The sequence below is a fragment of the Gigantopelta aegis genome, chromosome 10 (assembly GCF_016097555.1).
Source record: "Gigantopelta aegis isolate Gae_Host chromosome 10, Gae_host_genome, whole genome shotgun sequence".
In the NCBI taxonomy this organism is placed as follows: Eukaryota; Metazoa; Mollusca; class Gastropoda; order Neomphalida; family Peltospiridae; genus Gigantopelta; species Gigantopelta aegis.
The window spans coordinates 74,508,318-74,521,674 of NC_054708.1; the positions used below are offsets into that span (position 1 = coordinate 74,508,318).

General features: G+C 34.5%; 1 protein-coding gene across 2 annotated transcripts in view; it reads right to left on the minus strand.

The window, feature by feature from the left end:
* The window catches only part of LOC121383237 (E3 ubiquitin-protein ligase COP1-like), a 42,924-nt gene that overhangs the window by 21,975 nt on the left and 7,592 nt on the right, over nt 1-13,357 (minus strand). Inside the window, exons 3-12 of one of the 2 annotated variants that reach the window (XM_041513131.1) lie at nt 12,621-12,718; nt 11,388-11,566; nt 8,013-8,081; nt 5,901-5,960; nt 4,946-4,987; nt 4,419-4,502; nt 3,617-3,731; nt 1,495-1,630; nt 831-891; nt 323-405 (exon numbers count right to left, since the gene is read on the minus strand). In XM_041513131.1, the coding sequence (XP_041369065.1) occupies nt 323-405; nt 831-891; nt 1,495-1,630; nt 3,617-3,731; nt 4,419-4,502; nt 4,946-4,987; nt 5,901-5,960; nt 8,013-8,081; nt 11,388-11,566; nt 12,621-12,718 (927 nt within the window). Of the gene's footprint in view, nt 1-322; nt 406-830; nt 892-1,494; nt 1,631-3,616; nt 3,732-4,418; nt 4,506-4,945; nt 4,988-5,900; nt 5,961-8,012; nt 8,082-11,387; nt 11,567-12,620; nt 12,719-13,357 lie in introns of both variants that reach the window. The other variant, XM_041513130.1, reaches the window with a different exon arrangement.

Consider the following 13,357-nt stretch of genomic DNA (forward strand, 5'->3'; position numbering starts at 1 on the left):
TCATTTTCTCTTTTCATGAATACTTAGCCTGACCTCAAACAAATAGCATTTTTCCCTATGTAAACTGGTCCGAACATCCCAACAACCAATGGGATGGCTTAAAATCTCCTTTGCTTCAAGAATACTTGGCCTCTCAACATATGTGCATTTACCGCTCTACCCATAGAATAATGGGATATTAAAGAAATGGGTTTACTAATATTTTACTAGTAAATAAGAAGAAAAGACAACATATTAAAAAGAACTAGAAAATGTCTGCTGGATAAAAAAACCCCAAAACCCCCCAAATATGTCCAATATCAATTACCCCTGATGAACAAACCTTATTTTAGAATTGCAGACCATCTCTATGACTGGGTAATGTATATCTACTGCATCTTTGATCACTGTACCATACTCATAGACCTGCAAAACCGAAGTCGCAAACAAAAATTCTGATTATTATTCATTTTGGGTGTTAAACAAATTTTTCTTTTTTTTCTTTCATAAATCTTAACTTAAAAAAAGAGAAGATTTACACCTGCTTATCACAACAAACTCAACAAAACTTTGATGTTTACAGTTCTTATAACATAACTTTTGTAATAACATATTTTGTTGTTGCTCTCTCACCACCATCAATTGAAAATAAAAGCTGAAATTATCTTTAAAAAGCTAAAAGCTCTACACCACAGCTAAATAATGGCCATTTTTAAGCATTTAAAATTCAGTCCACTTTGTGCAAATTATTCAATGAAAATAAAAAGCTGAAAATGGATAAAAAGCTGAGTTTCCTTAAATGCTTTTCTTTGATATTAATGAAGCTACGACATGCTTGTGGATAAACAAACCTTGATTTTCTTGGTAACCCCAGCAATTGCAAAATAATCACAGTCTCTATCAAACTCAATGCTGAAAGCAGAATAAAGTGTAAAGTAAAATGTTAATTACATATAAAAATTTTAAATATTAAAGTGTTTTAAATATCACCCCACCACAAAATTTGAAAAAAAGAAAACCACACTTTTGTTCATTATTAAAGAGACATATCCTAGTTTTTAAACACTCAAGCATATTTGTGACTATTATAGCCTTTTTTTATAACTGAAATCATAATTTACTTAAGATTTTATTGTTTATAGTATCCATTTCTGTACATTCAAAATGTTTTTGGTCATCCTGGTGTTTTTAATATCATAAAATGCATTCCTCATATTTTTAAAAACGCATGTGCGTGTGAGAAGTAACAGTTATAGAGTTGATTATTAGTCTAAAATTATAGAGGTATTTCACCATTTCAAAATCACAAACTCATGTTTCACTCAATTGTAACGTTATCCAAATGTTTGCAGATTAACTAAACTTAGTGTGCATTTTCATGGGCTGAAACTAGGGTCTGTTCCTTTAACAGTTTTAATGAAAAAATTAAATTTTAAATCTACATTTTAAGCATCCTTTCATATGATGTATCAAACAAATCTAAGTTGGCAAAAGCAGAATAAACACTGAATGCACCTTGAAACAATACTTGATCCTCCACTGAATAAGTCAACGGCGTAGCTAAGTGTTGCCAGTGGACGGAATGATGAGAATTTGGTGAACTTGGACAGACTCTCTGTGAACTCCATGAGGCCATCGCTGGATTCATCACCTGAGTAAATTAAAACAGTGCTAATAAAGAGGTAACATACAAAATGAAAGTGAAAGTTTGTTTTGTTTAATGACAACACTAGAGCACACCGATTTATTAAACATAGACATTTGGTAATTTTGACATACAGTCTTAGATAGGAAACCCGCTACATTTTATATGCACCATCCCACAGATAGGATGGCACATACCACGGCTGGAACGAGAAGTACTCAATGGGCCTAATGACGTGAATTGATTGTAGACTGATCGCGCATCAGGCAGACACTTTACCACTATATTACATCCCACCCACATACACTATAAAAACTAAACTATTGTCGTAAAACAGTGGCACTCAACCCTCCTACTTAATCTGTATAACCAGCAATAAAAAGAGATGATGGTGTTGCAGGCAATCACTCTCGCTCCCCATCACTTCCCTGAAACTAGTTCAAGGAAAGTAATTTTTTGCTCCCCTTAGCATGTGAATTTATATGGCATCAATATAGTAATATCTTAAATGGCTCGCAATAATCCAAGTAAGGGGTGCAATTAATCACTCCATTCAATTTGTTTTCACTGTCAGTTCTGTATTTGTTCACCAGGCTAGAGATTTAGGAAGTACTCTTAGTCCTATGTTATCGTAAAACTGTTGTAAGCTATGACACCATAGTGACCTCATAGAAATGCATTACTGAAAGTTTTGAAAAGCAAAAATGTATCTTGTGAATGCTTTCTTGTTCTCAAAGCCCACACTACCTCAGCTGGTAGTGTGACGAGAACAAATTCTCAGCCAATCATGAAGGAAGAAAGAAAATGTTTGATTTAACGACACACTTAACACATTTTATTTATGGTTATATGGCGTCAGACATATGGTTATGGAGCACACAGATATTGAGAGAGGAAACCTGCTGTCGCTACTCTTTTCGATTAGCAACCAGGGATCTTCTATATGCACAATCCCCAACAGGGTAGCACATACCACGGCCTTTGTTACACCAGTTGTGGAGCACTGGCTGGAACAAGAATTCAGTCAATCACAAATGCAGTTTAAAAAAAATAACACCATATGTCAGACACCAAATAGCTGTTGTTTAAAAGGTACGGATGTTTTAAGTGGTGTTATTATCAGACTTGTCGTGAGAAACAGGACATGTTCTAACATGACTTAGTTCTAACAGTACATTTGATTGCATGTGACAAATCGCACAACAAAAACGCCCTTTATTAAACAGATAGCCCTTTGTGTTTGAAGTTTGTTTGGTTTAACGAAAGAAAGAAAGAAAGAAATGTTTTATTTAACGATGCACTCAACACATTTTATTTACGGTAATATGGCGTCAGACATATGGTTAAGAACCACACAGATTTTGAGAGGAAACCCGCTGTTGCCACTACATGGGCTACTCTTTCTGATTAGCAGCAAGGGATCTTTTATTTGTGCTTCCCACAAGCAGGATAGCACAAACCATGGCCTTTGTTGAACCAGTTATGGATCACTGGTCAGTGCAAGTGGTTTACACCTACCCATTGAGCCATGCGGAGCACTCACTCAGTTTTTGGAGTAGGTATCTGGATTAAAAATCCCATGCCTCGACTGGGATCCGAACCCAGTACCTACCAGCCTGTAGACCGATGGCCTAACCATGATGCCACCGAGGCTGGTTTGGTTTAATGACACCACTAGAGTACATTGATTAATCAATCATTGCCTATTGGATGTCAAACATTTGTTAACTGACACTCTTAGAGACGAAACCCACTGCATTTTCCCATTAGTAGCAAGGGTTCTTTTATATGCACTTTTCCACAGACAGAAAAGCACATACTACAGCCTTTGACCAGTTGTGGTATACTGGTTAGAATGAGAAAAAACCTCAATCAGTTGAATGAATCCATCGAGGTAGATCGATCCTGCGATGCAATCACCTCAGTTGAGCTCTCAACTGACTGAGCTACATCCCACCCCCTCTGTGTTTGATTGTGAGAGGACTGTGCTACCTGTGGCCATGTGTTTCAAGCGTGTAGAGAAGTAGCACTGTTCCAGGTCCTCGAAGTGTTGGCTGATCTTCTTCCTTCTCGACCCCATGCTGCTCTGAGTCCACAACCTGCCAGACTGAACACAACGTATGTAGCACACGATTAATCAGTGTGAAAATGACAAATTTATAACATATGAATCCACATTTTAAATCACAACATATATAGCACACGATTAAAGAATGGGGAAATGACAAATTTAATGACATAAAAAGCCACATTTTAAATCACAACGTATGCAGCACACGATTAACAAGTGGGGAAATTACAAATTTATAACATAAGAATCCACATTTTAAATCACAACGTATGTAGCACACGATTAACAAGTGGGGAAATTACAAATTTATAACATAAGAATCCACATTTTAAATCACAACGTATGTAGCACACGATTAATCAGTAGGAAAATTACAAATTTATAACATAAGAATCCAGTTTCCAAGGTACGTACATTTTTATTTATACTGATTAAAATGCTTTTGGAGCAGATTAAGTAAGTTCAGTAAGCATTTAATCAACTTGTATGACCATAATAAAATTTCATTAATCTTAATTAAAAATGTATCTCTGCTCTTCTTATTGTAATGACTGTAGGGTGTAAGTAAATGGCTAACCCATACATTTTCATAAAAAAGACCTAATAACTAAATATTCTCTCTTCATTAATTCACCACTGTGATTTGTAATTCTTTGTTCATATCCAGGACCAAGTTCTAACAGCACCAACATAACTGAAAGACATGGGAAGATGATTTCTTACATTTTTGCTTCCATTAAATCCATCCTGGCTGGTGATTTCTGAGATTGAGGGCCTGACATCAAATCCACTTGGTACCAAGTGGTCCTGCTGAACAGAAATCAAAGAACAACAGGGTCAATGAATGTTGTCTGATTTAAAGATAACAAATGTTAAATTTTCATTTTAAAAAGCCATAAATACAGTGAAACCTCTTAGAATAAACTAGAATTTCTCAAAACCAGACTTTTTTTTTTAACAGCTCCTTTTTAAATATTAGTAACAGAACCCCTCTAATTCTGATCCCCCTTAAAAAAAAAAAAACTTTTTACTTTGTCCCAACCGTGTCCGGTTTAGGAGATTCACTGTAAAGTAAGTCCTACCATCACATCTCATTTGGTTACATATTAATAACTGAGAAGGTAATCGGTCTAAACCACAGTAATGCACTAGTCTCAACAATAATGCAAATAATTAATAACATGCAGCAAAATATCTTAAAAATATGAGCAAAATTGAGTTCCAAAGTATACGTATACTGGCATACTCACAGGGCTAACTGTGTTTTTCTGCTGATGTTCGGTTATTATGTTCTGAAACATAAATAGAACAAATGTCCCATATCTAGTTTCTAATCTGTTGCATTAATAATACAAATATAAATGAAGCAGACCCACTACAAAGGAAATGTTAACAAGACTTCAGTAAAATCAAATGTGTTGCCTTCCACAAAAGAATTTCACATAATATTTTCACAAAAATTACTTGGGACATCCACAGGTGCAACAATAACTCAGGTTTCACTGATCTAAAGTCTGAACCACATTGTTAACAACTACGATAAAATCTCCTTTTCATTTTCCCCCACATTTTGTCCAGAGAGAAATTGTGTATTGTAACCATGTCACCTATACTGACTTCGCTGATATCTCCTAGGACAAAAAACATGCAATTTTTTTTCTGTCTGCCAATTAAAATGTTGTTTATGCAATCCTGTTCAAGAGACCCGGAAGTATGTAATGTAATTAACATGACGTCATCACGATTGCATTATACCACAATGCATGTCATGACGTTGTTAGATTACGTCACATCCTTCCACCCCTCTTGGAGAATATTCCATACAAAAGCAAATTGGCAACAGACTCAAAATTACATGCTTTTTGTCTTAGGAGATCTGAGAGAAGTCGGTATAGGTGAATCTGTCATTGTAATGTTTTCACAATTTCTGTCTGGACAAAGGAGAATAGGAGAACTTATAGTTTATAAGAATTGGAGCTCAACTTGAAAACTTAACAAAGAGCCAAATACAGAAGATGATGTCACTGCTGGAAAGGTGTGCCATCTGAATTCATTGAGGTGAGACAAAAATTCTGTTGCTTCCCATCTTCCTGTGATCATTCGTGATTTAGGTAGTTCAGCCGAAGATTTAACAAAGCGAAAAGTGGGGAAAACAACAAAAGAGCTAAAAAAAAGAATAAAACATTATAAAAAAAAAAAACTCACATCAATTCTACTTGTATCTTCATCCAATAGAGCAATTTCTCTTGTCAATTGTTCAAGATGCTGCAAATTAAAACAAAAATTGAATTGTTAATTATGTCTATATGTACTAAATATGGACAAATATGAAAAATACAGTCCAACTTCGATAACTCAAACTTCAATTTCTCAAAATGAAGTGACAGTTCCAGCCAAATTGTTATACAAACTAGTAATAACAGACTTTGAAAACTCAATCCCTCAAACTAATTTTTTGGTCCCACTACAGACATTTAATTGAATATAGCACTTCCAAAACTCAAGCTACCACGGCCGGTAGTAGTTTTAAAGAAGAATCAATTGTCAGCGAAGAGAAACACAAGTTTCTCAGCTGGTTTTGGCTGTCGAGGATTCAGATGTTAATTACAGAATAATAGATCACGGGCTAATCAAAACGAAGACTATGTTTGGTTGTCGGTGCTTGTACACTGTACATGGCGGAGGGACTCGTTACTTAACCTTCAGACTACTGGATTAATTTTTGACAAAAACCACGTTGAGTGGGTACAAGTTTAAAAATTTTACTCACATATATTGACTTGAATGTTTTATAAATACATAAAATAAAGTTCATATTTGAATCGGTAAGTATTATTTTCGTATATTTTTACAATTTTTATGATATTTTAGATCAGTTAATGTTGATTAAAATTAGACAAAAAATTGAAAAAGTCGCATTTACTTACACGCATTTGTGGCCAGCTGTCCAGTATTTATGTCCATTATTCTCAATAATAGTGGCTTTCTGACGAGAATATTTTATTAAAAAACAAATGACGAATATCCTAATATTTGGTGATTTTCGCTGTTGATAAAACGATCAAATTTATTATCAAAATAGCTGTCACAATCAGCTATCAATCCCTGAAAATGACTGTCGTGCTGCAATTGTTGTCAAGTGAAAATACTTGCTGAAAACCACTTTTTAACTCAAAATTCCAAAGTATTTTCCACTGAAAATTAAAAATCTAAAGACACAGGAGGCTGAGTTGTCTTCAGTTTCCTGTTAATAAATGGTTTCCGGTGAATGTCATGTGCAAATTGGCCAGAAATATGAATTGGGGAAATGGAAAGGAAATGGTTTATTTAATGATGCACTCAACACATTTTATTTACGGTTATATGGCATCAGACATATGATTAAGGACCACACAGATATTGAGGAAGGAAACCCGCTGTCACCACTTCATGGGCTACTCTTTTCGATTAGCAGCAAGGTATCTTTTATATGCACCATCCCATAGACAAGATAGCACATACCACGGCCTTTGATGTACCAGTCGTGGTGCACTGGCTGGAGTGAGAAATAGCCCAATGGGCCCACTGATGGGGATCGATCGCGAAACGATTGCGCATCAAGCGAGCGCTTTACCACTGGACTATGTCCTACCCATTGAATTGGGGAATGCACTGTATACAGTGTCGACTGGCATGACATCGCCTGCAATAGTCACAATGTTAATAAATAATTACAGAGTCTGGTCACTGTACGTCGAAGAACAGTAGTAATAACTGTTAATGGTGTCTGTTTTTGCTTTCAAACGAGTGGACCTTGTTAAACTAAGAACTTTATTATTGTTCATTTTTTATATATTTAAAAATAAATATGCTTAATGGTAATTGGCAATCAGTATTGCAATTTGTTAGTACGTTCCACAGGAAATGCTAAATGTTCTGAGCTTGGGACGAGGCAGTGCACAGCTCGTTTCTTACAATATCAAAACAAAATTCACCACCAGCAAAGCAATTTCAGTTCTGACGTGTGCTACATAAATTTCAAAAACTCTACCTCCCTCAAATTTGAGTTATCGAAGTTTGACTGTATTTCCAAATGAAAACAAAATGTAATGTAAAATATAAATTTATCAGTAATATTTTGGTGGGAAAGGTCTATATAAACTGCTGAGAATGACAGAAAAAATCTGCTATTATCACAAATGCCATTCTTATCAATTAAATTAATAGTAAATAATATTGTAGTTTTCTTTGTAATCTTAATAACAGATTTGACAGTATTATTTACAGCATGGTGTTATCATTAAGTATCTAAAACTACACAGCTGAAAAATAAATTACCTCCTGTTTCCTTTGTTTTACTTGTTGAAGAAATTCCTTGAGTATACAATTCTCTGCAAGTTTACCATCCTAAAACAAGAACAGAAAATAAATATAATCCTGGCACTTCTAAAAAATAAAAAGATACTGCCAACAGTTATTACTTTGTTACATAAAATGGTATTCTACAACTTACAGTCTAAACAAAAGGGCACATTTCCAGATGACATTTCAAACACAACTACTGAAGTTGAAATAAACTAAGGATTACCACCAGAAATGTTGCAGGGAAATTTAGTTTTCAATTAAAACTACAAAAACATTAAAAATTCAGGGATATCTCTGGGTGAGCAGAAAATAATGCCAAATTAAACTTGAACTTTAAAAATTGCAAAAATCCATTTATTTTTCAACAAAATATCAATTATTACAAAATTAGTTTGCCAAATTTCAACAAAACTCGGAAATTGTTTTTAAAATTCACAACTGGCAAATTTGCAAGTGCCACAGCTAGCTCTGCAACTACAGAAACAAAAAACAAAAGAATATGAAAATTAAACAGCTTTAAGGTTATTAAACAGAGTTCGACAAATCCGCTAGCCCGATGCCCTGGGCTAGTACTTTTTAACACAGGGCTAGTGACAAATGCAAAACCAGTAGCCCGATGGGCTAGTGGATATAAAAAACCAAAAGAATATGAAAATTAAACAGCTTTAAGGTTATTAAACAGAGTTCGACAAATCCGCTAGCCCGATGCCCTGGGCTAGTACTTTTTAACACAGGGCTAGTGACAAATGCAAAACCAGTAGCCCGATGGGCTAGTGGATATAAAAAAACAAATAAACAAAACACCACTAGCTCACAATGTTTTTCCTCCACCGACGTACATTTGACATTGGTCATCACATAATGTCAGCATATCAATAAGTATATATTAATATTCAACAAACTGGATTTCTATAAAATGCAGTAACAAGAAGTTTCTACATCGTCAATTACAACAATACACACACCATACAGACTTTCTTTTCTTTTCTTTTCGTTTCATGGACAGGTAACAACCATAATAAAATACATGTTTTGATTGGTTTGTACAAGTCACGTGGTAGTAAAATCTCTCATATGTCAACAAAGTAACTAAGGTGTGAATGGCCAGTCCCAATTAATTAACAGGCTAGTATAACTGAAGTACAACCCCAGTCATGTTCAGAATTACTGTGTTTGTCTTATTTATCTATTGTCTTCTAATTTAATACCTCGCTTACTTGCGATAGGGATGTTGGCAATCATGAACCACAGCTGGCTTTACCTGTTTGATAACGTTACACATCTGTACACGATAATACGTTTTTTGTCTATCAATTAACTACCGTATATTGCCGTGTATTAGCCGACTTTTGAAGTCTAGAAATACTTTCCAAAAGAAAAGAGTCGGCTTATACATGGAGGCAACAAATTGGTTCATAAAATTCCGATCGAAAACACTCCCGACCCCGACTTACAAATTTTTGATCAGACCCGTACAGCCTTTCACAGCTTATGTAACAATAATTTGTGCACAATATAAATAATACACCCCATCATGCAATATTATGTAGTTTTTTGTTCTTGAATGCATTAATAGTTTGATGAATAATAATAAAAATTACTTGTTTTATTGTCATTTCAATGGTAAAAACGTGTTCCGCATCTTTGTTTGACACCTCTGTCTATATCATTTTGTAAGCTCTTATTTGATTGGATTACACAATTGTGTGTAAACAACAGCCATGGACCACAGAATCGTTTTTCTGTATGGAGGGGAAAACAGGGATTAAACATGCCTTAATGAGTTTATTATTTGCTGTCCATTGAATAATTTAATTACTTGTGTGCAATGATATGTTGTTACAGCTTGAATTGTTTATTTTCCTGTTATGATTTATCGGTGCTAAATTATTTTTGCACGGCACAGAAGACGTTAGCATTACCGTGTCTTTAATAATTAAAGGGGAAAAAATACAATGAAAAAGAAAAGCATAAGTCTATTTGTTGACAGTATTATTGAAACCAATACAACATACAACTGGACAAAAGATGACTTCGGCTTATACACGATGCCGATTTTGTACTTGATATTTAGGGTCAAACTAAGAGGTCGGCTTATACAAGGAGTCGGCTAATACACGGCAATATACGGTAGTTAAATCCTTTCAGTATATTTGTTGATATGTCGGACATGGGATATATTGCCCTGTTGACTATTTGAGCAACTGAGCGAAAACGGGAAAATTGATTTAGGATTAAATTTGACAACAAAAAAAAACTAAATTATTAATTTATTTTTGAAACTTCATTCAGGTTGAGACAAAGAAAGAAAGAATGTTTTATTTAACGACGCACTCAACATTTTTTATTGACGGTTATATGGCGACAGACATATGGTTAAGGACCACACAGTTTTTTGAGAGGAAACCCGCTGTCGCCACTACATGGGCTACTCTTTCTGATTAGCAGCAAGGGATCTTTTATTTGCGCTTCCCACAGGCAGGATAGCACAAACCATGGCCTCTGTTGAACCAGTTATGGATCACTGGTCGGTGCAAGTGGTTTACACCTACCCATTGAGCCTTGCGGAGCAATCATTCAGGGTTTGGAGTCGGTATCTGGATTAAAAATCCCATGCCTCGACTGGGATTCGAACCCAGTACCTACCAGCCTGTAGACCGATGGCCTACCACGACGCCACCAAGACCGGTCAGGTTGAGACAAATTTTCACTAAATAATACTAATACTAATAATACTACCAAAAAAAATAAAAATTTATACTTGTGTAAATAAATAAAAAGAAAACAGGTCAGCCGGGTGGGTTTTTTAGGTACTATAGGGGTTGGGTTCCTTGAAACATTGTTTTTCAGCCATATATAAAGTGTGTTGTAATTGATCAGAAATTTGGGCTAGTGCTTTATTTTGGTGGGCTAGTGGAATTTACAAACCCACTAGCCCTGTGGCTAGTGACTTTAAAACAAATATTGTCATACCCTGTATTAAACTAGCAATTCATAAGGTCATCTTAATTTTCCATAACTTGGAACTTAAAATGTTTTTCAAAAATCATTCTTCAATGGTGCTGTGCATACCACTCCTAAAATTACAATACTTCAATATTATTTAATACATTCAAATGTGCAAGGCTCACACTAAAAAAACTTGTTTTAGTAAATGTGTTGAAATGTAGAGTATTTTCTAAAAAATTACTAAAAGCTTCTAACAAAATTTTATTAGCCAAGTACTAAAAGTTGTAGCCACTTTGGATAAAAATGAGTAAGTGGCTAATTTGGCAAATGGGCAGGGTGAGCACTGAATGTGTATATTTTCCCCCTGAATAGATGACATCAACTGTGGTGTGCACGTACTGCTTCCAACTGCTGCTTCTTGTTTGCCAGCACTTCCAGGAGGTGGTTGACGTTGGCGAGGTCCAGAGTGTCCTCCGTGATGATGTCCAGCAGGTCGGCAGGGCCCGGACTCGCAGCCTGCTCCGTTTTGATCCTCTTCTCATCCTGCTTCCCACGGTACTTCAGTATCAGCTCGTTCACTGAACAGAACACAAGACATTACTGATAGATCAACCCTACAGTTCATGTAATTCAGAACTGATACACTTCCCATGGTACTTCAGTATCAGCTCGTTCACTGAACAAAACACAAAACATTACTGATAGATCAACCCTACAGTTCATGTAATGTAGAACTGATACTTCGTTAGCAACTAAATTCCATAATACTAAATGACTTTCAATGGCATTTTAAACAAAAAAATTGAAGAATTTTGATGAATTTATTTTTAGTACTAGTGCATTACTCGACTGAGCTTTTAATAACATTTTACTAATTGTTGATGCCAATTTTGACAAGATGATGATTAAATTAGGTAATATTAAATGTTTTATTTATTGATGCACTCAACACATTTTAATAATATGGTAATTAATATGGTGTTGGACACCAAATAATGAGGAGAAACCTGCTGCTGCAACGCAATGGGCCACTTGTTTTCGATTATAAGCATGAGATCTTTTATATGTAGCATCCCAAAGACAGGATAGTACATACCATGAATTTTGTTATACCAGCTGTGAAAGCACTGACTGGAACAAGAAATAGCCTAATGGGCCCACAAACAGGATGAATAAATATGACATAAAATATCTAAGAACATTTATGCATGTGACATCTTATTACTTTCATGTATAATGAATCAATGTGACAACAAAGACAAATACTGGCACAGGCAAGATGGCAGAATATGACACAAGGTAACTCAAAGCTATACTAATTATACTCAAAAGAAATAGCTGGCTCTATAGAACATTATGAATATTTCACATCAATAATGCTGATTCTGAATAATTATGTGATACTGGTACATTCACTTGAATATAGTATTGTTTTTCAAAGCAATGGATACAGCAAAATTATCATTTGGTACACTTCTAATTAATTTATTAGGTTTTGTTTTTAGAAAATATTTATTAAAATGCTATGTATATATATAACAGATTCAAATTCACAACTTCTCTTATACATTAATCAAAATACTGAAGAAAACAATTGAGAAAAAAAACAAATAATAAAATAAAAGTGATTACATGTAAAATTGGGATAGGTGTGATCAGCACTCTCTATGATGTAATTACACTTGGGGCACCTGTTTGTCTTCTCCAGGCAATTCTTTATACACTTGTAGCTGTAACAAACAAATAGTACAACTTTCACCATCCAAATAAACAAACAAAACATATATTTCATTAGAGTCACATATAGGGTTTTAAAAATACATGGAAATGGTGAAAACACATTTTAAAAAATCAGGGCTTCTAGATTATGGTAGCCCCACTCCTATGGCTAGGGATATATAGTGATGGGCTAGTAAATAATTACTATAACTTGCCCAATGGCTAATGGAAAAAAATTCTTGTCAAATGCTGCATTTACATATTTTGTAAATATGAATATCCTTCCCTCTCATTCCACCCCAATCTACCGGTAAGGATTTTAAAGTTCAAGCTCCCTATTTAGGTGACATATCTGATTATTACTATTAGTAAAATTGTACTTATTTAAAGTAGGGCTAGTGAATTTTTAATCATGGCTAGTACATTTTTAAAATCACTGATCCCAAGGCTAGTGGATTTTTATAAAATTCTAGAAGCCCTGAGAATATATCATTTATATAGGATAGAACGAAAAAACATACCAAAAACTAAAAACAATACACATCATTTTTATTTATTAATTTTTACTTTTATCACCAATTTCAAATTTTAGAAACAATATGCAAATATTATTTTAATTTGGTAATATAATTTCATGTAATTTTTTTTTA